Source organism: Indicator indicator, chromosome 12, assembly GCF_027791375.1.
Source record: "Indicator indicator isolate 239-I01 chromosome 12, UM_Iind_1.1, whole genome shotgun sequence".
Lineage (NCBI taxonomy): Eukaryota > Metazoa > Chordata > Aves > Piciformes > Indicatoridae > Indicator > Indicator indicator.
The window spans coordinates 26,482,509-26,508,202 of NC_072021.1; the positions used below are offsets into that span (position 1 = coordinate 26,482,509).

The 25,694-nt window shown below is 37.0% G+C and overlaps 1 protein-coding gene across 1 annotated transcript in view; it reads right to left on the reverse strand.

Annotated features, from left to right (window-relative positions):
* RALYL (RALY RNA binding protein like) overlaps nt 1-24,523 on the reverse strand; it is a 178,692-nt gene extending 154,169 nt beyond the window's left edge. Inside the window, exon 1 of the mRNA XM_054385433.1 lies at nt 24,268-24,523. Within this exon, the coding sequence (XP_054241408.1) occupies nt 24,268-24,523 (256 nt within the window). The remainder of the gene's footprint in view (nt 1-24,267) is intronic.
* Nucleotides 24,524-25,694: the final 1,171 nt, after the last annotated feature.

Sequence of the window (25,694 nt, forward strand, 5' to 3'; positions counted from 1 at the left end):
AGAGTAATTTAGAATTAGTTAATAGGTACAATGATACTACCTTAGTTTGGAAACATTCTGAAGTAGGTGGCCAGTCATCATTAATTCATGTGGTTTTCACTATAACGTTAATCACTATAAATTAATTCACTTTACAGTTCTGTGATATGCAACTTGATATACATTAATTGCTCAGTAATTCGGCAATGAAAATACCATTATCTTAAAATGCTACACAGCTTCTAATCTACTTTTTTTAAAAAGAAACTTTATTGCAATATTTTTGCATAAAGAGATCAGCAAAATTCTTTGTTAAAAATGCGATGTAAGCAGAAGCATTTGTGCCAGAGAATGCTAATCAAGTTCTAAGAGCAGCAGCCAGTAAAACACTTACACAAAGCAACTCAATAGCCAAGCAAGAATAAAAACACTTAAGAAAATGATTCCACTGATAATGCTCAGCCAATGAAGCATGAGCATGTTTTCCACCATACAGTTCTGCTATTCTGGGATGCCAAAAGAAGGCAAGAACACTATACAAGTGAAGATGGTGCAAGACATTTATTGTAACATATTTCAGTTAAGATGAAGTTAAATGTGAAGCTTTTGATTAACCTCCAGTGCTATTGAATTCCTGTCTATATTCGGGTCCTTACTAAAAATTAAATTCCTCCTTGTACAAAAAATAAATTTCTCCTCCTCCTCCTCTTGAACATCTGGTTTGTAAGCAAATCCTGCTTCAAAATGGTAACTCACTTTGAACTGTGATTGTGTATAGGTCTATACACCAACAGCACTGACGACAACTATTTATGAATTTGTAGTAGGTTAGTATCAAAGACTATATATTGGATTAAAACCAGGGTTGGGGAAATAAAAAGCAGATCAATCCCCCTCCCTAAGCCCTAAAATCTACTGAAATGTCTAATATCTTATTGCAATGGTTTAGCACAAGGTCTAACCTCCCTGCTACCCCAAAAGGAAAGTGAGGGGAAAAAGTAACACACAAAACTTAAGGTTGAGAGAAAGAGACAAGATAAGAGTTTAATATAATATGAGATATCATAATCTCGATGCATAATTACCTTACCTAATAATCTAATTATTCTAATAATACAATGCATGGTTACCTTAATGGAGCCTATTTTCAGAAGCAGTGCAGCAAAATACAGGAAAATAAACCCAACAGCATAAAACAGAAAACCAAAACCAGTGCTTCCAAGTCCCACCTATTCCACCACCATGCCTGCAGAAAAGAACACTGAAGAACCTGGAACCCAGAAGCAGCAAAAGGAAGCCTCCCATGTTGGAATCTGAACCTCAAGCCCCCTAATACTTTGCTCCAGTTAGCACTTTCTTTTTTTGAAGCTGGCATGACTGCAGCATGGTGTGAATAACAGCAGAAGGTTCAACTCAATCCATGACACACATATTCATTTACAATAAAACCAACCAACCAAACACAAAAACATGCACACAAAAAACCCAAACCAAACACAAAACAACAACCAACCAAAAGAAATCCAAACAAACCAAACCCAAACAATAAAAAGATGATCTTGAGTCCCTAAAACTAGAAGTCAGAGAAATGAAAAGATTTTCCCCCAATGGGAACCACATGTAACAATGCAAAAATACATAAAAAGCTGGTCTCTTGCTCCCTATTCTGTAAATCTGTGTTCAAAAATCTAGATTAAAAAGTAGTACCTGAGACAAACACAATTTTACCTTCAAAGATCTTCCTTATAAACATGGAAACAAATTGTCTCTTAAAAGACCAGACAATTTCCAAATCCACTGCTATAGTAAAAATAGCCTGCAAGTAGCTTGACGGGTGACTCTTTTTCCTGCTTCCCAGGAAACAGCTCTTTTGCACTCTTTAAATACGAGCCCTGCAGAGTTATAGCTTTTAGTAGAGAAGAAATATGTTGAGCAGTAGTCAATTTTCAGACCAAATGAGATATAAAGGTCATGAGGAATGAAAAAAGTCTAAAGCTACTTCTATCTAAATAAAGATCTGAATCGAGTACAGCCAAATGACAGAGTTAGCAGTGTAGCTGCACCAAGGTATTTCACAAGGAATTACTTTGACAAATATTCATTTTCTTACTTATGGATGATCTGTTTACTCTTATTTTGGACTGATCACATCAGAATAACTCCTGAAAGTTAATTTTCTCTATTTAACTCCAACTGCATCCTGTAAGACTGCTTCGACCCAATGGGAGCATTGTTTTGCATATGAGTGGAGACAAGGCCGTACACAGCTCCTGGCTCCAGACATTCTTTGGTGAAGTTTCAAGTAGTGCCTTTTTTTGTGCATGTGGCTGCTCTTACTGCTGGCTTAAAGAGGAAGATTGCATAACTGTTACAAAGCAGAAAAACCACAAAAGTGTGTAAAACAGATTATAGGTCCTATGTGACTTCTAACACTTCTTACTTTATTTGTGGAGTAAAGTGACGAAACACTTGAGTATTTGGTGTAATCAGGTTTATTCTTGAACTCCCTGAAATTAAATGTGATTTCCCCCCTCCCCCACTGTCTAAGGAGACTGACTTGAGAATTCTAAAACAGTCACAGGTTCTGCAGACATGAATGGAAGACTGATCCTCATGTGAATGAGTTTTGTAATCCAGAGATGCTTTGCATAACAAAATCTTTTTCAAGCAACCACAGGTACTAAAATGAAGAGAATAAATACTTAGTAATCACCAGCTCTAGCTGCACCTTAAAAAAAAAAAAAAAAAAAAAAAAGAGTATCAATTTTTTAGAACAAGTAGCAGATATTTTTCTTCCTGGATGAAATGATTCACCAGTCAAATAATGGAAAAAAAAAAAAAACACTTCACTTACATTCCTGTAGCTGGTATTTCAAGTAAGAATTGGAGATGATTAATTTTGACAAAACCCTTGAATTATTCTTTACTCTGAGGCAGTGGCTGAGATATTCAAAGTAGCCAGAAAATATATTTCATTTTCTACAATATTTACCACCATTAAAAGAAAACCAAAGGAATTTCATTACCTCTATTATGGTGTAGAGAGATAACTGATAGGACTTTATAAATCTGTCAGATTTTCTTCTATCACTGTCTTGGCAATGTTTTGAGCTTTAAGTAGGTAGGGAAACTAAAGCAAACAGCAACCCTGACCATAGCAAGCACCACTGAGACAATACCCTGAAGTAAAGCAAGGAAATAACATCTATCATAAGAATAGAGACCAAAATAAAATTAGAGTACTTGGCCTAGACATGATGGTAGCATACTGTACAGCTGGTCAAATTGATCGTCTTGCCACATCTTATTTGTTTAGTAGTATCTCTAAGCATTGTCCAACCTTTTTTCAAGTGACTCCAATTCCTTGTCTCCCCCTCCCTAAAAAGGAATGCTTTTGAAGGTGTCTTTGATCAGTGGATTTAGACTAGCTATGTCAGAACAATTTTGTGATCCTGTGATTTCACGGGATACTCTGACCTAGACGTGACAGTTGAATTCAACGCTATTGGAGAATTACTGCTGTGTAGATCTCTCCAGACAGGCTCCTAAGCCAATCTTTGAAACACACACCTCCATGAACATATCCACATCTCTTGAACCATCCTGCTGCTTCTGTGAGCTCTAAGATTTGCAGGAGAATCCAATTACTTTAAATAAATATAAATAATAATAATATTTTAAAAAATTGCTAAAGAACAAAGCTTCCTCTCTTTGTGAGGAGCGTGCACAGAGAGCAGAGTCACGGTGTGATGTGTGAACTCTGGGCCAGCCAGAACACTCATTTTTGCAAGGAAATTTCATTCATAGGTGCAGCATATAATCACAGCTGCAGGTTACAGAGCTGTGCAGTGCTGTGGAGAAGTTTAAATGTAATGTGACAGGGTAGAACATCCTTCCAAGCATAGTGGGATATAAGTGCTTTTTGGATTCCTGCCTATTTCAGTGTCCAAAAGCAACAATACTCTCAAAGCAGCAGCAGTTCAGCTAAATAGCAAGGCTGCAGATTGCCTCTATCATCTAAAGGCAGATGTGTTCAGTGGAGAATGAAATCTCAAGGTTATTCTTAAAAAAATCTTTCCTTTTTGCCTACACCAACTTTTTCTTCACTGTTAAAAAGGTCATCTTTACTCATTTACTGTTCTTTCATAAGACCTTGTACTGGGAAGAAAGATTATTTAGTGCAATTTCAGAGTGATATTTAGTACAGTAACACTAAACATGGGCCATATTCTTTTGGCAGTACTCCCCTGCAGCAGTATCACTGGACTTTATAAAGAATAGAGGAGGACACTTCCAGCTGTGAAAACAGTCTTTGGAAGAAGTTATCATGTTTTAGTATGTCAAAAAAGTGTTTGACTGAGTCTTGACAACCTTATGAATCCTTAATATCTCCCTAAGAGAAAAGTATTCCTAGACTGAAAGGGTTTAAGTATTGCCTATCATTGTTCAGCTTTGTGTCTGCTGCCTTGGATCCTGACAGTTGCCTGCAACTCAGGAGGGAAGAGCAGATAACAACACTACTGAGATGCAGCTAGTGCCAGCCAGCTGTTCATTTAGCTTTCTAAAGTATACCTTTCCCACTTTTTTCCCCTCATTTTCATCACAGTTCTAATATTTCACACCCTATTTCAGCAACATCCTCTGATCCCTTTTTGCAGCTACTTTCCAGTGATTCACATCATCCCAGTTTCCTTGAGGACATCCATGCTTTTCTCCATTTCCCATTCCAGAAAGAAAGCAAGATTGGAGAGCCCTGTGCTTTTGCCAAAAAAAGCATTCCCACCTCTTTCTGAGTGCCCCAGGCTCCCCATTTCTCTAGCCTCTCTTTGCTCCACTCTTCTCCAAGAACGACTGCCCACCATCCCCAGCTCACACACCTCACATTCCTGCTACCCACACACCTTTTAACTCTTCCCCACCTCCCAGACTGGCCAAAACTCTGCTTCTCTCCTGGCTTCCCTTCAGGCTTCTCCAAGATGCCACCACAGGAGAGAAAGGACCAATTTTCAGGTATGATCTACCAACAGCTGCCCACACTTTGTCTGGTCTCATATTGCTTTCCTTGGAAGCCACACCTGATTTCCCACACATAGCACTAGTTTCAGGGTAGTCTCTAGCAATCTGGTTCTAAGTTACAAGGCACACAAATAGGTGTCTTCAGCTAGAAACACTTGCTTTGGTACTGTGCCTTAATCAGTCCTCACTCTCAGCCTCATGGACTGGATGTGACCCAGAAGCCACACATGGAAAAAGTCAGATTTTACATATTGTTTATGGGGGAAAAAAAGATACTCTCCAGAAATCTCCCACACTTAGGGGAATTAAATTTCCTGGAGAAGAATCTAGGGGAAATAAGAGATCTGTTTATATTGAGATTGAAGGATAGCTATGACTTATTTTTCCCTCTTAAAAATAAGAAGTACTATTATTGATGCCGGAGTGCACCCTGCAGAGAAGGAAAGGGGAAATGGATTTTTAACACAGCTCTACTAGCAGAACCACAACATGGTACTTGATGAATCAGGAGAAAAAAGGGGGTTGTTTGTTTGGTTGGGTTTTTTTGTGTTTTGTTTTTGGTTTCTTTTTTGTTTGTTTGTTTGTTTTTTCTGAAAATGAAAATAAACACTCAATTTTCTGTGAAAGGTGCACAGACACCAAAATCAGTTCCTGAGCTGCACATTATTTGTGGATCTGGACACCTGGATTGTCACATAAACATTTCAGCTTTCTCTTTGCATGACCATATATAAGGAGTTTTGAGAGAAAGAAGAGGCAGAGGATCAAGCTAAGGCAGAAAACTGCCTGAGCCCAAATAATTGCCCTCCCCATCAAACTGCCTTGCCTATGTTTCTTAATATATACTTCCACTGATTTTGAAAAAATAATTCCATGACCTGTTCTGGCTGTGTGAGTCATGGCCAACCACTGTCCCATTCCTGTGGTGCTGGGTCAGGATCCATGGAAAGAATATGAAACTCTCAGTGAGAGATGGAGGAATGATTTGAAGGTGCTGTTTCAGCCCTGGGGGCACAAAGACAATATAAAAGTGATAGGTAGCAGTTAATAAAAAAACTTAGCTAAGCTACTTCTTTTAAAGACTGAGTTTATAGTCACAAGGGGACCCTTGGCAGACCTGCCCTTCCTTTGTCAGAACAAACACAACTGAATATAAATATTCAACGTATAAGGAGTGTTGCAGGGGAAAAGTAGGTATATTCCCCTTGCAAACTTAAAATCCATAACTACTTCAGGCAAGCACATTTTAAATTTAATGAACAGAACTGAAGGATGATGTACGGCACACATAAAGGGGCCCAGAAATTCTGTAGAAGTAATGGAAGTCATACAGAAGGATTTAAAGTTGTTCTAGAACTAAGTAAAAAGGAAGGGCATAAGCAAAGGATAAAATATTTCACTCAAGTCAATGTGCTGCTTCTTGGTGTTTTGACATTTACTCAGCCAAGCAGTAGCTTTGGAAAGCAGCCATAGTTTCAGTTCCCTTCTACTCTTTTCCTGCAACCATGAGCTTAACCTCTGTATTGACAGTAAAAGGAAAATTGCTAGACAATCTCACTTTTCCTGCAAACCTTGTTGAGTAAGATTGATGGCCAGCAAAAATTTGTAATCTAGCCCAAACCCATTGATGAACATGTGGCATGAAATTCTGTTTTCTCCCAAGTGCAAAGGGTATAGTTTCACACAGACCATAACTAGTAAGTAAATAAACAAAGTTGATGATGCAAAATAGTCAGGAATTCCTTACCCACCATTTTTTTTCCAGTCCTCACTTATATTCTGCATTTTGCTTGTGTCTTTTCAGCCTTGTCACATTATCATTCACTACACTTCAGTGAGTGCTGTTCAACCTGAACCAATGTCTGAATCATGTTTGAAGTTCTTTACTTTGAGGGTGCCAGGGTACTGGAACAGGCTGCCCAGAGAGGTTGTGGAGTCTTCTTCCCTGGAGACTTTGAAAACCCACCTAGACATGTTCCTGTGCAACCTGATCTAGGATCCTGCTGTAGTGGAGGAGTTGGACTCAATTTCCAGAGGTTCCTTCCAACCTCTATAATTCTGTGATTCCGTGAATCATTTGAGACTGACTGAAGTTCCTCCTCTCAAGTGTGACTGCAGCTGAACCTGTGGGATGCGGGAAAGGATTGAACTAAAAAGTTAAGGTTTCCCCACCTTTTCTGAGTGTGAAGCCAATGAGCTACTCTCACAATACTTTCAAATATGCAGCACAGTCAGAGCTCAAACTTTTGTACCAAGTGTTGCAGGAACAGGAGTAAAATAACAACAAAATGAAATGAATATATGTCAATGAATATAAATACCAGCAATGTGCAAGCATTTCTATTCAGTTCACAAAAAGGGATGGGAGAAACAGAAAGGGGACAAAAATGAGTTGCAGTAATCTCCTCTCCCAGTCCTTGGACAAACAGCAGTAGGACTGCTGAAATTTTACCCTACCATCTCCAAAACTTCAGATCTTTATGGCCTATGGCAAGACCAGAGAGCTCCTGTTTCTCCTAGAGCTTTCTGTGGACTGGTAAAGATGCTGGGAGGACTCTTCAAGTATGGAAAAAGAAGAGGGTGTATTTTCAGCCAGATGTGGGGCTGAGAGAGGTGCAAAGCTGTCTAGAGGGCACAAAATGATTGATGTGGGGCTGGGAAACACATAATTAATTGATGTTGCTATGCTAAGAATGCATAATAAATTGCTGTAGGTCTAGAGGGACACAGATTAATTAATTGGGGCTTAGGGAGAAACTGGTGCTCTTAGTACCACTGGGCAATATTTTATGCAAATATGCGTAATGTTATGCAAATTAAAAGTCTACTAGGGGGTTTGTGCCATAAGATATTGGCAGAAATGTGCCTGCATTGTAGAACAAATTCCCTCTGCAGCTACAGCATGACTAGAATGGGTGAAGGTAAAAATTCTGTATTTTCAAATATTATGTTTGAAAAATTCTCTATTAAAAATACTTTTTATTGACACATACAAAAGCATCTAGTTTTCCACAGATGCTTTTAGAAATGTGTGTTGAGCCAAATAACTGACTGAAAAAAAACCCCAAAACACAGTAATGAAACTTCTCAAATTGTTCGAAGACCTCTGTGTGGCTGAGCTCTCACCCAGCAAGATGTGCTGCTTGGGAAGAGAAATTACAGGGTGCCAATGAGGGGAACAGCATTTCAGAGTAATGTGAGAGGACTGTAATTGCTACACTCTGATAGAAGAGAAAGAGAAAGACTGCTGGCTGCAACTACTAAAATAAGGATCGGAAATACGAGGGCAGTAAAGCCCTAATCTTTTCTGACCTGGTGTCTGCCCAGACACATAATAAAGAACCATCAGAGATTAATCTGAGGAAGATTTAAGAAGAGTTAGTGCATTCCCTGCTACATTTTGCAAGACTCTTCTGAAGAGAAAACATTTGAGGATGTAGTGGACGCGTGAACATCGTTTGACATCGTACGTTAATTTAACAGAAGAACAAAGCTGTAGAAGAAGAATGAGATCAGTAATGGAAGTATCAAGAAACAGTGAATCCTGCAAGAACAGTGCAAGTTCTGTGAATGAATTTGCTTGTAGCCCTTTGCACTAAAGTTAATTTCATCCTAAGGAAACAACAAAACAAAACAAAACAAAACTTAAGATGGTATCGAGCTAATGACATTATTATATTGCCTGTCTTTTTTTCTCTCCTAAGTATAAATAACTTTATGGCTACAATCGTCAGAAAGTTAAGTGCAAATATTATTCTGCTGGTCTGGAATGAAAAAGTAGATTACAATAAAATAGAAGTCATGGTGCCTATGGGGAAAATCTTTTGCTTCTGTAGCACAGAAAGCTAAAACAAGATTGACTGTATTCACAATTTTTAAATTTTCTTACAGGTCATTATCAGTCTTGATAGTGTCTACCTAAATGTAAAAAAGACCCTGTAAAAATGTAAAAATATTCAGTGGCATAGAAATCTCAATTTTCTAAATCTCATTCACTCCCTTACATATTTAATTGTAAATGTCACTATCAAAAAGCTACTTATTTCTTTTGGCTAAATTTATCCAAGCTTGTAATTAGGTAAATATTGTTAATTTTCCAGAGGTGCTGACACAACAAGACCATTTGTGTAATTTCCATAGATTTGTTATTAATATCAGGCATAAATCACCAGGGACCTTAATCAAATTAATAGTCTTTCTTTTTTTAATTCTATCTCCCCTCCCTCCTTTTTTTTTTTTTTTTTTAATTTCACGATTTATTGTATTTATTCAAAGAGATTGCAGAATCTCTGTCTTTGGAGATGTCCACGGCTGGTCTAGACAAAAAATTCCAACCTGGTTTGGTGTAACAGACCACAGAACTTCCTTAAATTAATACTGGGTGGAACTAGGACATATCCTTTATGATAATATCCATTTCTGCAGAAATTTGACAAACTTTTGGTACCAAATGACCTCACTGTTAAAAATGTGCTCTTGCTCTATTTTGAGGTTTGATTTTTCTTACTTCAGTTTCCAGCTTGCAAATTGTGTTACATTTTTCTCTCCTGTGCTGAAGAATCAATCATCAGTGTGTTAGATGCTATACTTTGAGCAGACTCTTTAACTCTTATTTTGGTATTTATTTTCTGTTTGGATATGAATATCCTGTTTTCTAGAGAATTTATCAGTGATTTTTGTTTTCTTACTGACTAGGTAAAATAATCACCAATAAAATGATTCTGCAATGAAATACACAGAAGATACACACTTGCTCTATGATTGCTTCCCATTTAATAGTCTTTTGGGACTAGTTTTTAATCCATTTAGCATGCACCATGCATATGTCATAAGAGAGTTCTTAATCACACTTCCAGCTGGAATGAATCAAGTGCATGCAGAAGTATGTTACAACAGTTCAACCTTCCTGTATGGTGTTAAAATATTAAAAAAAAAATATCTATATATTTAATTTCTCAAGGCCTATTTTCAGTAAAGCCATGCAGACATTAGGAATACTCCAGGAATTTCACTGTTTTTTTCCTGCAATTTAAAATGATTGTGGCAGGGCTATTGTTACAGTGCCCAGCCTCTTCACCACTTAAAAAACCTTCTTTTTTTTTTTTTTCCCCATCTTCTTAATGTTTTGGGTGAAAATATGAAAAAAGTTTAAACTAAGAAAAGAGAAAAAAAGTAAAAGTAAAAAAAAAAAAAAAAAAAGGGAAAATTGGGGGAAATGAACACTTTCTCCCTGTAAAAAATTCTACCCTTCTGAAACTCATTCTAGTTCAAGACTTATGGAAGATAACTCTCTAAATGTTCACAGCTGAGAACCTGCCTGGAGAACATCCCTGATAGTTCCTTAGAAATCCTGGGATGAAAACTAATTTTCAGGATATACAGATAATTTATTTTATGGGCCTATAATGAATACTGGAATGGAAACCATGTCAGCATCATTCTGTGATCACAGAATGTATCTGGCAGTTTCCAAATACATGCAGGAAAAACCCTTACAGGTACACCTGTACTGAAACTACAATAACAACAAATAACTCACACTTCTTCCCAGCAACACACTGATACATTTCTTTTAAATTGTTTGTTCTTTGTACTTAAAATAGTCAGAAGTCAAATTTCTTTTTCTCTGTATATTCTACTGTTTCAGTTGCCTACAGCTTTCTCAGCTCAGGTGAGCTTTTTTGCAGTGTACTTTTAAGCAGACGAGCATCTTATCATCATTATTTCTCCTTTGGCAACAACTAAAGTATTCCATTAATTCCCAATCATATTAATAATTCTACATTTCAGCTCTTTCTCCAAACTGAGCTTGGTGATGCCTGCTTTCAAGGTTTATACAAATGGTCTTTATGAGCAGCACGTGTACTAAATAAGAGTAGCTTATGACCGCTTGTACCTAAGCAAAGAGTGCGTTTTTCTTCCATAACTGAATCTTCTCTATCTAGCAGTACTGATTTCTTTTGCAACAGGCTTTGGAATTAGGAAGTCACATTTTGCAATAGACAGACATTTGGCTTGAATTCAAATTAAGCACAAGAAATCTCCGTGAAGTATCTATTTTCTGTCTTTTTACACAGATTTGTTATTTTACCCATTCCTTTATCTAGGTCATTAAGAAAAAAGAAAAAAATCCCAGCTCAATTTCTAGATTGTTGAAGGACACTAAGACATTCTCTTCTCACCAAGATGTTAAGAGCATAACGGCATGTAGTCTGAAAGAAGCTTTACTGAAGTGAATAAGCTGAGTTCTGAATGCAATATTATGGAATTTGCTGTATTTACCTTGCTGTCCTCATTCTAGATCTCTTGGGGTGGGTGCCAAGCAATCATCAGTAAGCACTTTTCTTGTCTTTGTATTTTGAGAAAATGCTGACTCTATAAAAGGTTAGGTGACTAGCCTTCATTTCTGAAGATATAAAGAAATCATACCCCAAAATGAGTACAAAATGTGGTAACCATCATTTCTTTGGGATTTTCATTGTCTCAGCTCATGAATTTTATATCTTCTTATAAATTCTAAGAACAATTTGACATTTTCTGCTAGTATCACACAGAGTCAGAGGATCCTTGTGAATACTAATGAACTTGTACTGGGATAAATATATTGTGTACAGTGATGATGCAGCTCACTGTCAAAAGTAATTCACTACAGAACTACTGCATACAATTAAAATTTCAAACAGATGGCTTGAAAGACTACTGGTAATTTTACATAATCACTTCAAAAAGGTTTACATTCCCTGTGAATTACTAGTGCTGAACTGTTGCTTCACAGAATTCATAGAGCACATGGACCAGGACTGGGAGAATACTTAACCCTTGAAGTAGCGAAAGCTGCTGTCTTGCTCCATCAAGAGAAGCATGGTCAGCAGGTCAAGGGAGGTGATTTTCCCCCTCTACTCCACTCTGGTGAGACTGAACCTGGAGTACTGCATCCAGTTCTGGAGTCCCTACAGGAAAGATATGGATGTGCTGGAACATGTCCAGAGAAGGGCCATGAGGATGATCAGAGGGATGGAGCACCAGTGGAGACAGACTGAGAGAGTTGGGGCTATTCAGTCTGGAGAAGAGAAGGCTCCAAGGAGACCTTATTGTGGCCTTGCAGTATCTGAAGGAGGCCTACAAGAAAGCTGGGCAGGGACTTGTTAGGATGTCAGGTAGGAATAGGACTAGGGGGAAGGATGAAAAGCAAAGCAACAAGGAGAAAAAAGTTATATAATGGGAACATTCTGTTAAAGAATTAGCTTAGTTATTGTGTTACTGTTCTGCTGTTGGAAGAAAGAAAACAAAAGATCAGAATTCGGTAGTGAAGCTAGTATTTTTATTGTCTACTATATTATGGTCCTGTGTCTAGGACAAAAATAATTTAAAAATTCCAGCAGATTAGACTGAAATTATTACCTCATTTTGTGTAGTACTAGACTAATGCAAAAAAAACCCCAAAACAACAATGAAAAACTAAAAATCATAACCCCTTTGATTAAGAAAGAAAAAAAAAAAAACAAAACAACAAAACAACAACCACCCTGCCTTTTCTTCTGTGTCTGCTTGTGGAATACAACAAAACCAAAATTTAAGACTAGGAAACAAATAAAGCAGCAGTAAGTGCCAATTAACAGAAAATAAAGACCTCTAAAATCAAGCTGTAAAAATTCACAACTGCTTTTCCAGCTGTTGCAATGCTAGTAGAATGTTGATTTTTATCTTGCTGTAATCCGACTGCTCTAACAGTTTTGAACAAAACCTGGCCAAGAAACAAAAGAAACCCTCAGAAATAAGAAAAAAAATAGAACAGCAAGAACCCTCTTGCCCACAAAACTAGCCTGTCTTCCACAAAGGTAGTGGCATAGAAGTGTTTCCATGAATTTAGTTTTCATGCTGATAATGAAAGGAGAAACAAATCGTGCTCTCAAAGTTTTGGGCAGGTCCCTATTCAGGACTCCTGTGTCTGACCCATGCAGCTTGGAGCAGGCCAATAAATCTCTTGCTGGTCCAGTATGTGTGTCACGCTAATTTCTGTGGTCTGGATGGAATTCTGTGCTGGGAAGGGACCAAGCAGATAAGACAGAGTAGACAATTAAAAGCAAACCATCCTGGAAGCCATGTCCAGCCTCATAAAGGATGATGTTACAAGGAGTAGCCAGCACATTAACTGAGTTAAATTATGTTTAACAAGGCTTTCTATGATGGCATCAATTGCTTAGTGGATGGAGAAAGAGGTGATGCAAGTGCTCTTCACCTTGACTTTAGCAAGGTTTTTCACATAATCTTCCATAGCATCCATGAAGCCAAGACTGGGAGGTAGGGACTGAATGGATGTATTCTAAAGTGGCTGAAAAACTGCTTTGAGGAGCAAGCTGGACTAGATGATCTATAAACATCCCATCCACTCTAAATTATTGTATAATCCAACAATTCTATGACAGCATCAAATCAAGGGATAAAGTTTAACAGAAGAAATTATTTTCAAAGTATTCTAAAGGATCTCTTTAAAACTTAAAACCATGCATTATCACTTTGTGTACAGCTGAGAAGTGAATGACATTCTGAAATGGTTGCAGTTTGGTGAGTACAGGTTTTCCTGTCATTTAGTAGCTGTTTATTATCTGTTTGTTTCACACTTCCTATTTTCAGTCAAACATTTCGTTCTTCATATGAAACACTGATTAGACAGCTACAGATTTCATGAAGTAAGGACTGACCTTGAGTCCAAGATATCTAAGGTACTAGAAGAACTAGAGAACATGATACACTCCTCAAATTAGTTTCAAGGCTTGAAAAGTTATCACCACCCTTCAAACTCATTAATTTCTGTTCCTCTCTCTTTCATATTTGCATGAAGCATCAGGAGCAGACAGGAGGAGAGCATAAGAGGCTTAAAATTTGCCATGCAACTGCAAACAGTAGGAGAGGCAGGACTGATGCTGACAACAAATTACCCCAGCAGTCAACTGCAAATGCTCTTTTTACAATGAGATTTTAACAATGTGTAGGAATGACTCTGATCATAACAAAAGCCTTTGGATAATAGCAAATTAGGGAATGCTTACATCAGGGAGAACTAGAATTTAAAAAAAAGGAAGGTATTAAAAATACTGAGTTTGAGACAAAAGAAAATGAAGTATTTAAGTGCTTATGCACACCATCTCACAATTAAAAAAATAGATAAAAAAGACAAAAAAAGAAAGAAAAGGAAAAGAGGTCTTACTCATGGCAGCAAAGACACTCAAGAAAGTTCTGTCCAGCTTTCATTGATACATAAAATAAAATCTGTCATTTTGTTGCTTTGTTTTATAGTGTTGCTGCCAACCAAGTGGGGCATAAAGAAAACTAAAAGACATCAAACTATTTAAGAAACATGAAGCAGAATAACTTGATTGGTAGCTGGGAGAAAAGCTTCAACTAGCTCCAGTATGGATTAATTGTAGAAATGATTATAGTTCTTTCCAAAATGAGATACTATTACTGTATGTCTCACTTTTCTTCTACCTCATTATTATTATCTGGTGGGAGAAAGCTTCAGACCTATATATCTGAACTGCCATGCATGTAAAATTAGAAATTCAAGGCTGGGTTTGAACATGAACAGTGTCGTCTTATAATTTTGTAAGTAAGACAGTGTATGCTGTAAGGTACAGAGGGATTTAAAGTAGATGTGAAAACATAGAGCTTTATACTAAAACTCAGACTAATTATTTTTATGGTAGTTGGCCCTTTGAAAATTACAAGTCTTGCCATGAAAAAAAAAGTCCGTTTTGGGTGCCATTCATTTTCTAGAAGAGACTACAGTCATTTAAACAGTTCTAATGATCAAGAACATGAACAATGTTCAGTTCTGAGTTGTTGAAAAACCTAGGAAACTTCATGACCCTATGGTAAAGCTCAGTAATATTTAAATTTTTTCTGGAGGAGAGAAGAGCAGCAGTACAGAACCTGAGTACTTTATTTGTCAAATCTCCCCATTTTTTGCCTGTGAATTTCACTTTGCCAGTATGAAGTGCTGAAAAATAATTCGAGTTATTAATAAGGTGTTAGTATTATTTTTTCCTCAACACACATGATTTACACAGTTTTGTTGAAGAAGTTGTTTATCATTGAAGGAATTGTAGGATTAAGTGTGAAACATAAGAGAGGCCTTCTATCAGAAGGAAACACATTTGCTTTGCTGTGTTTTCCTAGGTGTGAAATGAAAGTAGGGTTAAGACATGAAATCACATCTGAGATAGCAAACATGCCTTCACAAGCATTTCTTGTCTCAGTTAAGCTAAACACAAAAAGAACATTTGCATTTTAGCTGACCTTGCTGTTAAGAAGGAAAAGGAGAGGAAGAGTGATCTTAGAAGTTCATCATACTAAAGAGCTGCCTCCACAAACTGAGACTATGACTGGGTGAATGATTTTTTGTGCTACATCAGTATTGTTAGGAGGGATATATGGTGTACTTTCTCCTCCAAGTAGTTGAGTGATACATTAGGAGGGAAAGCTATTTCATGGGTTTAATGGTAAGTCTAGAAGACAAATAGCAGGGCTGGGATTTGCTTGGATTCTGCAGTACACTAACTGAGCATTACTTTGTCCTGTCACCCATTCAGTGCTGAATACCTTGTGAAATAAACCTGGTACTCCCATTGCAGATTAGAAAGATAAATATTAGCAAATCAAATTTAGATAAGAAATCACCTGACCTGTGTGCCCTCCACACACCCTGAAGCAGATACTAGTTTCTTTCTCTGTCTTTTGGAACAAAACATTTCACTTGCTGACCTTATCAAAATAATAAGAAAACATAGAGATATGGCAGGGACACATAGAAAACCAAGTGTCATGAAAGCAGCAATGCTAACTCCATCAGTACATGATGAAATAGTGAAGAAATTGTGTCAAATGATCAAGAATAGATGTCAGACTCAGTTCAGGTAAGATCCTGTTTGAAGTGAAAGAAGCCAAATGCTTTGAAGATAGCCTACCAAACTGAAATCAAGCCAGGTCAAGCAAAGAAGTGAAGCTATAAACAACATAAGACCTCTTAGAATAACTAAAGGAAAAATTGCAGAGCAACCTACTTATGAAATTCTTCTTTTTATACAGTACATCCCACATGAGGCACAGAAACAAACGCTATGAGAGCCTGTCACAACAGGTTTTTTTATCACTGCACAATGTCATGACAGTTCAGAATGAAACATTATAGAATAGCTATATAAATGTTAATGATCCCAGCAGTCACTAATCAAAGCATGTGTATTCAAGAAAAGGTACAGGATTTTGTCTGTCATGAAGGAAGATAGATTTTTTGTAACTTCTTATAGAATTGCAAGAAAAATAAACCCGTCATGTTCAAGTCAGGAAGGGACTACTGGATGTTGTTTCCTAATAAAATAACTAAATACACCAAGGTATGAATGAAGTAAAAGCAGAAGTACCAGGAGCTTTGAGGTAACATTGTCTAAAGGTTTTGAAAAGCACTTACAAAATTACAATGGATACATCAAACCCACAAAGAGGCAAATATTTCTTGCAAGCAGATCATAACAGGTTAAGCGCATAGTAAATGGCTTGACCTGCCTGTTCCCCCCAACACAGAAGTGAGGGAAAGTACCACACAAAGAAGAATTGTGGGTTGAGATAAAGAGTTGAATACAAAATAACACAATGGACAATTACCTTAGCTAACAATGCAATTCAGAATTGGCATAGCCTATTTGCAGAACAAGCACAGTGAAACACAGAAAAACCATCGTGAAGCACAAACTCCATGTGCTAATCAACTCACCACCATCCCTGCAGAAAAGAGCCAACACCCAAAACCCAGAAGCAGCAACCAGAACAGGAAGCCTCTCATGCTACAGACTCAACTTCAAGTCCCATGACACTTGGCTCCAGCCAGCACTTTCATTTTCAAGCTGGAATGAGGCAGGATAGTTTTGAATAACAGCAGCAAATATTCAACTTAACCCATGACACAGATTTGAGGGATTTAATGTGCAGCATGTTACGAAGCCCTAGAATGAAATGATGAAAACAGTATCATTTAATGCAGATGTGACCCTGTGACATATCAAGCAGCAGAGGATGACACATCAAGTTCCCGTAATAACACCTTGTCCATGTTTTTAAAGATGAGATAATCATGCAGAAGACTAAATGAAACCTAATATGCATCTACATACAGCCTTGAAGGAACGTCTTTCTTACAATAGTAACAGATGACAGCGAGTAATTGGATTATTTTTCTTGGTATTATGATGGAGTTCAGAGTACAGAATCTTGTACCAGTCACAACTTTGTAAATTTAAGTTCATTATAGTTTAGAAATATATCAGGAATTTCACAGAAGGAAAGTCCAAGCAATCGAAAATGATAGCATTGTTTCCAAGAGATCATTTCATAACTAAATTATTTTTCATGAAAAAGCTTTAGTTCTGCCAGAAAGTCAGATCTAAATTGCAGTTTCGGTTTTCATACTGAGTTAGAATGACCAAATCCCAGTAAGAGAGAAATAGAACATTTTGTAAGATTTGGAGAGTAAACCTCATTTTTATTCTGGGTATTCTCAGGCTAGCAAAATGGCCTATTCCATTAAAATATGGACATTTGTTACAAGATGAAACACTTGGTTTGTTCTTCTAGAAGAGGCATACATCACTTGTGCGATGGTGCCCTGCCCTGAGCTGCTGCTGGAGTGACAATTGATTAAAAATTACCTTTCCTTCCTCTACATAAGGTGCTTTACATGCATGGATAGTACCTGAAATGGTTCATGTCAATGTCCAATGACTAGAGGATGAGAGAACACTGACTGTGGAGCAATAACAAGAGTTAATAATTTTTTGGGGTTCGAAAACACAAGTTAAAACAACTGGGTTATAGTGCTAAAGCACAGTCTGCTGCTATGGCTGTAGACTACAGCCACAATAAGCCTTCCTGATGTAACACTGGAAGGCATAAAAGTATTGGGAGACATAAAAAATTGTAATGGGGATGAATGCATGGAAATTCTTATATCAGGACGCTCCTTAAAGCAACGAGCAGTGGTTGTTTCCAAGGTCTGCTACAGTGAGATTTGACACCAGTGTCTGTTACACAGGCTGCACCAAGCTCACAAAGACACAAGTGGGCATCAAGAAGGAGATTGAGAGCAGGTCTCACTTACTGCATGCAGGAGTAGGCTGAAATAGGATTAAACTGATTCCCAAATATAGGCACAGGCTGAAATAGGATTAGGTATTTCTAATGGGTAAAATTTAATAACCTCCAGCTTAAGTTGTGGAAGGTTAATTAATAATGTTTCAGAAGTTCTGCAATGTTTTGCTCATGTCTGAGGGCTGGATGATGAGGACACTAAGAGGTGACTTAATAGGAAACACCTGAATAAAGACAGCACTAAAGAAAGCTGAGATTCTCAGTTCCTGAGACAATGAAGACATGACTTTTGTCATGACTATGTATACACAGTTGTCAGGGGTTTTGTTTGCTTGATAGTTTGTTTGCTTTTGTAAGACCACCACTTAGTATTTTAATTTATTCTTTATCATTACTTTATGTGGGTTTTTTTCAGGAGAAAAAATACTGGATCAAACTTTCTCAAAACCTGGGCCTGATGCTGACAACTATTTTACAACAGTACTTGTTCCTAGTTGGGGAAGCATTCAGCAAATAGTTGTATTGAGTTTAGAAGGTATTGAAGTCATCCCCATGATAAGCTGACACCTATGACATCATACAGGTTTCACAGGTTTGTGGATAGGTTTATGGAAAAGGATTTTCTGCTGATTCAAGCATCTGTTTATTTAAACTTTTGTTTGTTTGTTTAAACTTACATGAGAGTGATCATTCCTTACACATAATTTAACAAGTGTGGGTTCGGTTTTGCTTAAACACTGTTCAGGAAAAAGTGGATTACTATTCCAGAAGAATACAAAAAACTGTTGAGAACCATGTAATGAATACTTATTACAACTTACCCAAACTTGAATATCTTGTTATCTAAGCCTCACGTAAATAGGCATTTACATGCATATTACTAAGTTACAGTTTTCAGTTTAGAATGTGCATCCACAAAAGCTATGATAGGCCAACGAGTTTTCTGCAAAGCATATTGCTCATTCTGGTCTCATTAAAATCTATGCTAATATACCAAAACATTCCCAGTTTTCAGTTGTATTAGTACAATCTCTGGGGTTACTCTAAGACAGCCACTGTCCTTACCTAAAGTTTTTGACCCACATTAAATCTGTGGGCTTGTCAGAAGTAAAATAAGAAACCTTTCCCTTTTTTTCATCCAGTATACACTTTAATAAAAGATGTAGCATTGCTTTCCAGTTATGCTGCACAGGTTTACCCTGCCATTATGGAAGCTGGAGGTACGTGGGTAAGAGTTACAAGACTGTTTCAATAAGTCATGTTTGGACCAGCCATGATTGTTGCACCTGCATGCTACTGACTAGAGGATAATGTAAAAATTAAAACAGAATAATCACTAATTCAGTTTTTAATTTCCTTCCTTAATGTAACATTGATTTAAAGACAGCTTAACCACCAATAACATTTGGATAAATGTTCCACTTTTTAAGCCAACGTGGATTTTTCACAAATGAATTTACTAAAGCAACATAAGTATATTTTTTTAAAAGGAAATATTCATGACCTAATTAATGTTGTCTTAATTTCAGACTGAGGTGAAATATTTATTCACTCTAGATAGTCCTAATTCTGAAAATACGTAGGTAAGTCTCTCCACATTGCTAGACATTACAAATATGAAGCCAAGAAGATCTCTTTTGAGTAGAGGCAAAGGAAACAAAAGGAAAAACAGCCCTATTGTCACATCAATTCAGTTTACAAAGGCACATGTTGAGTACCTCTAAAGGCTCTCTTTATTATGTTCTTCTCCTTGGATGTTTTCTACTGGGTAGTCATCATTTCGAAAGCCCCTGCAGGGCTTCTGTGCTTCTCAAAGGGATGTGCAATACAGTATGTCACCCAAAATAATTATCTGCAACCACCATCTTACCTTAGGCTACATGTCAATATGCACTCACTTGGTACTCAGAGACTGCACCTAATCTAGACCTAAAGGCAAACATACCTGAATAATACTTACAGAAACAAAACAGGAGAGAAGCTACAGTGCAACTAAAAAGGCCATCAACTGAAGAACTACACTGTCTTTTATACTCTTCATACTGTAACCTATAACTTTTTCTCATCATCCAGGAATGAAATTCTACAGTGTCTTAAAGAAAGCAAGAGAAGAGACTAATTGTCTCTTGCAGCACTTGGCTTGCTTTCTGAAGCTGTCTGTGCACCTTGTGATGTGCTGGTGCAAATCAAAAGATATTCTGTGGCTAAAGCAATGATGCTCTTTTTAAAATGTGAGCAAAAGAGGAAAAAATTCAGGTCCTACAATTATAAAACATAAGACTATGAAATATAAACCAAGTAAATCAAAGTGACGTTATGATGCAGAAGTTAGTGTGATAGCTACACCAGAATTGTAGATGGAAGTTTCTATATATATTTGCCAAATGCGTAAGGTACACAAGATTATATAATATAAAGTTACAGAACATTAAATGCCTTTTCTGTGGTATTTGGCTTCACAGAATTCATGTGTGCTGGAAAGGATAAAAAAGTTAGACAGCATTGCTGTGGCACTTGTAAAGAATTGCAAAGGCAGAAAACATGAGGTGAAGAACTGTATTCTCCATCACGTACCCAAAAATCTTGATTCCTGATGCAGTTTGCTCCTCAGCACCATTTGCTTTAATGAAATCAGCCTTGGTAAAACTCACAGACAGACTCAATATTTCTTCAGAATAATTCCTATTCACCCTATCTCTTTGCTGTATGTGGCAAGCAGGTGAATATGACCAAAACCCAAATGTTTTCTAACTTCCAGATGTGTTTAAATGGATGGAAAGCTTTTAAAGTGACTGAGCAGAAGGGATTATGTGTGTGTATTCCCTGTGTATTCAACTGGGAACATAACTCACAGTTTTGTTCTAGACCAACCTGAACATTTTCTTGGCTCCAGCCTGAGGCAATTAAAATAATTATTGTGAAGCAGACTCCTGTACCAAATACTGATCTGTCCCAGTGCTGTGGGGAGGAAAACATGCTATTCCCTGAAAAGAAAATATCACACTGATACTTGAACAATGTTGAACTTCACAATAACATCAGTAAATTTCTTAAGCCTGGTTTTATGTTTCTCTGCAATCTCTTCCCTGTAGATTTTCAGAGCATGTTGCACCTCAAGGAACAGAAAATTTGGAGATAATCACACAGCTCATGAAACCCACTTTCCTGAAGGTACAAGGTTCATGACATAGCCATTACACTGGCCACCTAACCCATCAGGAAAAGCCTGAAAAGTTGTCCACAGAGACCAGTAGACCAAATATAATGACCCATAGGAAGCTGACAAGACTGGGGGCACTGCTAATGCTTTAGATTTGTACTTCTGAGGAATTTGTTAAGCAAAATGCCTTATTAAGTACCTATGGAGAATAACACTTCGGGATTCCAACTCAGAGGGAATATTTAGACAGGGAATTGAGTGAATTCTGCAGTACTGTATAGAGTTTACAGATTTAATTTTTAATTTTAGTCACATATATGCAAACAGTTTCTGACTCACAGGTAAAGCTGCTATGGGGGATATAATAATTTTGAGTAGGAGATTCCATAGAAGACAGGAGCTAGCATAAATGGTCAGTTTGCAAAACCATGGCAAAACTATGAAAGAACTAACGTAGATGAAATTCTTTTGTGAGTACTAGAGTGTATAGCAGTATAAGGCATATACAATGGGATAATCATTTTTCAAACAGTGACTACCATCCAGCCCTCCTCGTATTACTAATATATTCTAATTCTATTTAAAATAAAGGTCAGATCTGCTAATCTAACCTATTTGCAAATTTGTAAAAGACTTTTTTGGTCCACTTTCCATACATTTACTGTTGATACAAAATCATGTGCTTACTTCAGATTTCAAGGCTTTCAGGACAGCGAAGAAAGTAATTTATCTTCATGCATTTTCACAGTAATGAGCCTACCTCTTACTTCACTCTATTCAAATAATATTCAAATAAGTTATTCTTCTGGTCATGATGCCAAGCAAATTTTATCCACTAGTTTCACATTATTTTGAGGCAACTGATATTTACTGCTAAAAAAATAATTCATAGAAACAGTTTGCCTAACGATAAATACCACTTATACAAAGTTTTATTTCTCAGACAATACCAATGACAACTGTATTTCACATACAGAAAGAGTAAATAAGGTTTACTGACAGGACAACAGGAAATGGCATCAACTTAACGCCAGCAGATGTTTAGGTTAAACCACTACCTCTACTGAAAGGGTTATCAAAGAACAGGCTGTGCAGGGAAGTGGTTGAACTGCTATCTCTGGATGCTTTTAAAAGCCATCTAGATATGGTACTTAAGGACACGGTGTAGTAGTGGCCCTGACAGAGTTAGAAAATGGTTGGGCTTGCTGATCTTGAAGGTCTTTTCCAACCATAATGATTCTGTGATGGTCTTCATCAAACATACCAATGACAATTGTATTTTATATACAGTAAATGAGGATTGGAACAGATAAAATAATATTTCACCTTGCTTATTCTTTATACACCTCCCTCAACCAGGAAATGAGGCATGAAATATCCCATCACAAGACTTTGCAGAATACTGTATCGTTTTAAGATTATTAAAAGATATGAACAATTCAGGTAATTATTGGGCCTGTAATTTCTTTCACAACTTCACTTACCTCCTATACAAAGCACAAAAATACTTTGAGTAGAGCAAGGACATCTCCTCTTACAACGTATTTGGCATATTAGAGATGCCACAAGAAATACTAAAAGACACTAGCAACAGTGGTCACAGTAATAACAGATCTATTGCCTTAGGAAAATAGAGTTTAAAAAAATCTGGTCAGCCCAGCGTGCAAGGAGCTGTAAATAATGCACTGATGGCATTACATGGCCTATTGCTCGGAGACCACCGCTCCAGGAAACATCTTCTAATAATGCCATCTCACAGACTGACTTTGCTGCCTTGCCTCTATCACTTGAGTTCTTTTAGTTCACTCATATACAGAACCGTTCCTGAAAAACTCGTAATCTTCCCTAAAATATAATTGGATTTCTTTAATCTCTTTTTCTTTTGAACCCAAAATACGGAACTTGTAAAATTTAAAATTACTGTTGAGCAACTGCGACAAAACAACAAGCCATCTAAACAAGTGCCTTTTTCTACACATAAACAGAAAAATAGATTTCCACAGCCTGAGAAATTGAAAATGAATAAGCCATATCCATTCTTTATAACTTGTTACAACCAAAGCACCAGTTACACTTCACCTTTTCCTGACATAGCCGTTACACACATGTCCTTGGATCTCAGCAGTTCAAAGGTCTAGTCAAAGATCTGTCTCCTACCAAACATCTTCCTATGCTATCCATCATTACTGTATATATCACAAATGGGGTCAATACTGTAATCTAAATGATCTTATCAGTGACAACCTCCATATCTCATTGCAAATACCTTTCTGAATCAACACTTGCAGTGAGAAACAACCAGATCCTACATAAGCATTCATGACAAAGCACTAGAAAACAAAAATGTGGTTTTGTTTTTTGTCCCTTTAGTTGAAGTTCAGATAAACAGTGTCTGTGGAATAACCAAATAAATAAAACCCAAAGTTTTTAATAATAAACTTCACTAAATGAATAGCAGCTGTATAGCTTGATTTTGTACAATTTTAAAGACTAAAAAAAACTCATTTTTTCCTTCCATATGAAATCTGACAGACCACTGGGCCGGATATTGTTCTAGATTCATTACATCAAGATAATCACATTTATTAGACAATGCTATATTGCATTATATTTACTAACTAGAGGCTAAGAGAAAATACTTATCTTTCTCTGACATGAGCAATCATGTTCACTACAGTGGGAGGACACAGAAGCATAAAGCAGTCAGAAGTGATGTAAACAAACTCTAAAAATGAAAGAATTCTACTTTTGCATGGTAAGCAGAGCACATCACTCAGCAGTTTATGGTCCTAAACATTTGGTAATATCAAGGTAACATCTAATTATTTGCAAATCCTGCCAGATCCAATGTCCTGGATGTAAGCTTAAATGGAAAGTTGGCAAAACAAACTTAATATTCCCCAGGACAGAAGCAGCAGATATTTCAAACAAAAAGGAAAGAGGAGACAATGATATGAACAAGCCCTTACCTAGTGGCTGCCCCGCGATGATCCTGGCGTTCTCTCCTGCCACCGCAGCCCTCGCGTGCCTTTCGCTCATGTACTGTACAAACGCATAACCTTTGTGCACTGAGCAGCCAACTATTTTCCCATACTTTGCAAAGATTGCTTCAATGTCACTCTTTTTGACAATGGCTGTGTTCAGATTGCCAATGAAGACTCTGGAGTTGATGGACTTTGGGTCATTCTTATTGGTGACATTGCTGGTCTGTGTTTTGCCGGTCATGGTTGGATCGCTTGTCTTTAACCCTTTAAATAGACAACAAAGAGAATAATGTTTCAAAGCACGTAACTGCCTCTGAATCTGGATGTTAATTAATTTTTTCATTTAGTGTGAACCTAAACTTAGAAAACTTATACTTTCTAAATATCATTATCAATAAAAACAAAGTAGTGCTTTTAAAAATACTTATCGTAAGTCACATGAAAGTTTAGTTTTATATATAAAAAAACAATATACCAATGTATCTCTTAATACAATCCTGTGATAGTGGAGCTTTACAGTAATCATACGGGGATTTCTGCTTAGGAATCCAGTACTGAGTGTTAAGTATCATCTAGAAACTGCAAAGCAAGAGAGTGAATTACCACCTTATGTCAAAAAAAAAAAAAAAAAGAACATTCAAGGCCATGTAGAAGACAAATTCTAAAAATGAAATCTGCTCGTTTGATGCGTGTCAGCAGAGCACATTTCTCACCAGTTAAACATCATTGTGAGGAGTGCAGAGCAAGTAATGTGCAGCTCTTTACTGAAATCAGTGTTTCTATCAGAACAGTTTTCCCTGTTAATTCTGTACAAAAAAGAAAACAGACGGGGGAACCACAAATATAATATATTCCTCAAATTAAAATGTATGACAACAAACTTCCTTCATTATAGAAACACCGACTTGCTTGCGCTTTCTCTTTCCTCTGAAGTCACAAATCTAAATGCATCCTGGCATAGCTCAAATGGAAATCTCAACATTATTCCTTAGGAATCATTTGGCAAAAGAAAACAAAAACATCCCTTTGTGTTCATCTACCCTTACACTTCTGAAGAGTACCTCATTTTCTTACTATGTAAATTCCACCCTCCAGCAGGTCTCTTGATTTACATCAATTTAGTCAGAAATGAGATGAAAGTTGTCCCATGTCACTTCTAGGTTTTCTTTAGGAATGTTAGACAATAGAAATGTCAAAAGTATGCATATCTCTAAATAGTGAGCCAATTCTATAAGAAGGAGGTCATTCAGACAGCAGTCAAATATAGGTCATGTCTTACAGCTAAGAGTTATGTTACTATTTTTTAGCCTGTTCATACTTTTGATCTTATCACAGTAACAGTTGAGGCAGGAATGGAATCCACTTAAATACTACTCACAATGAAAGCTCAGTTCATTTCTGAAGATGAAAAG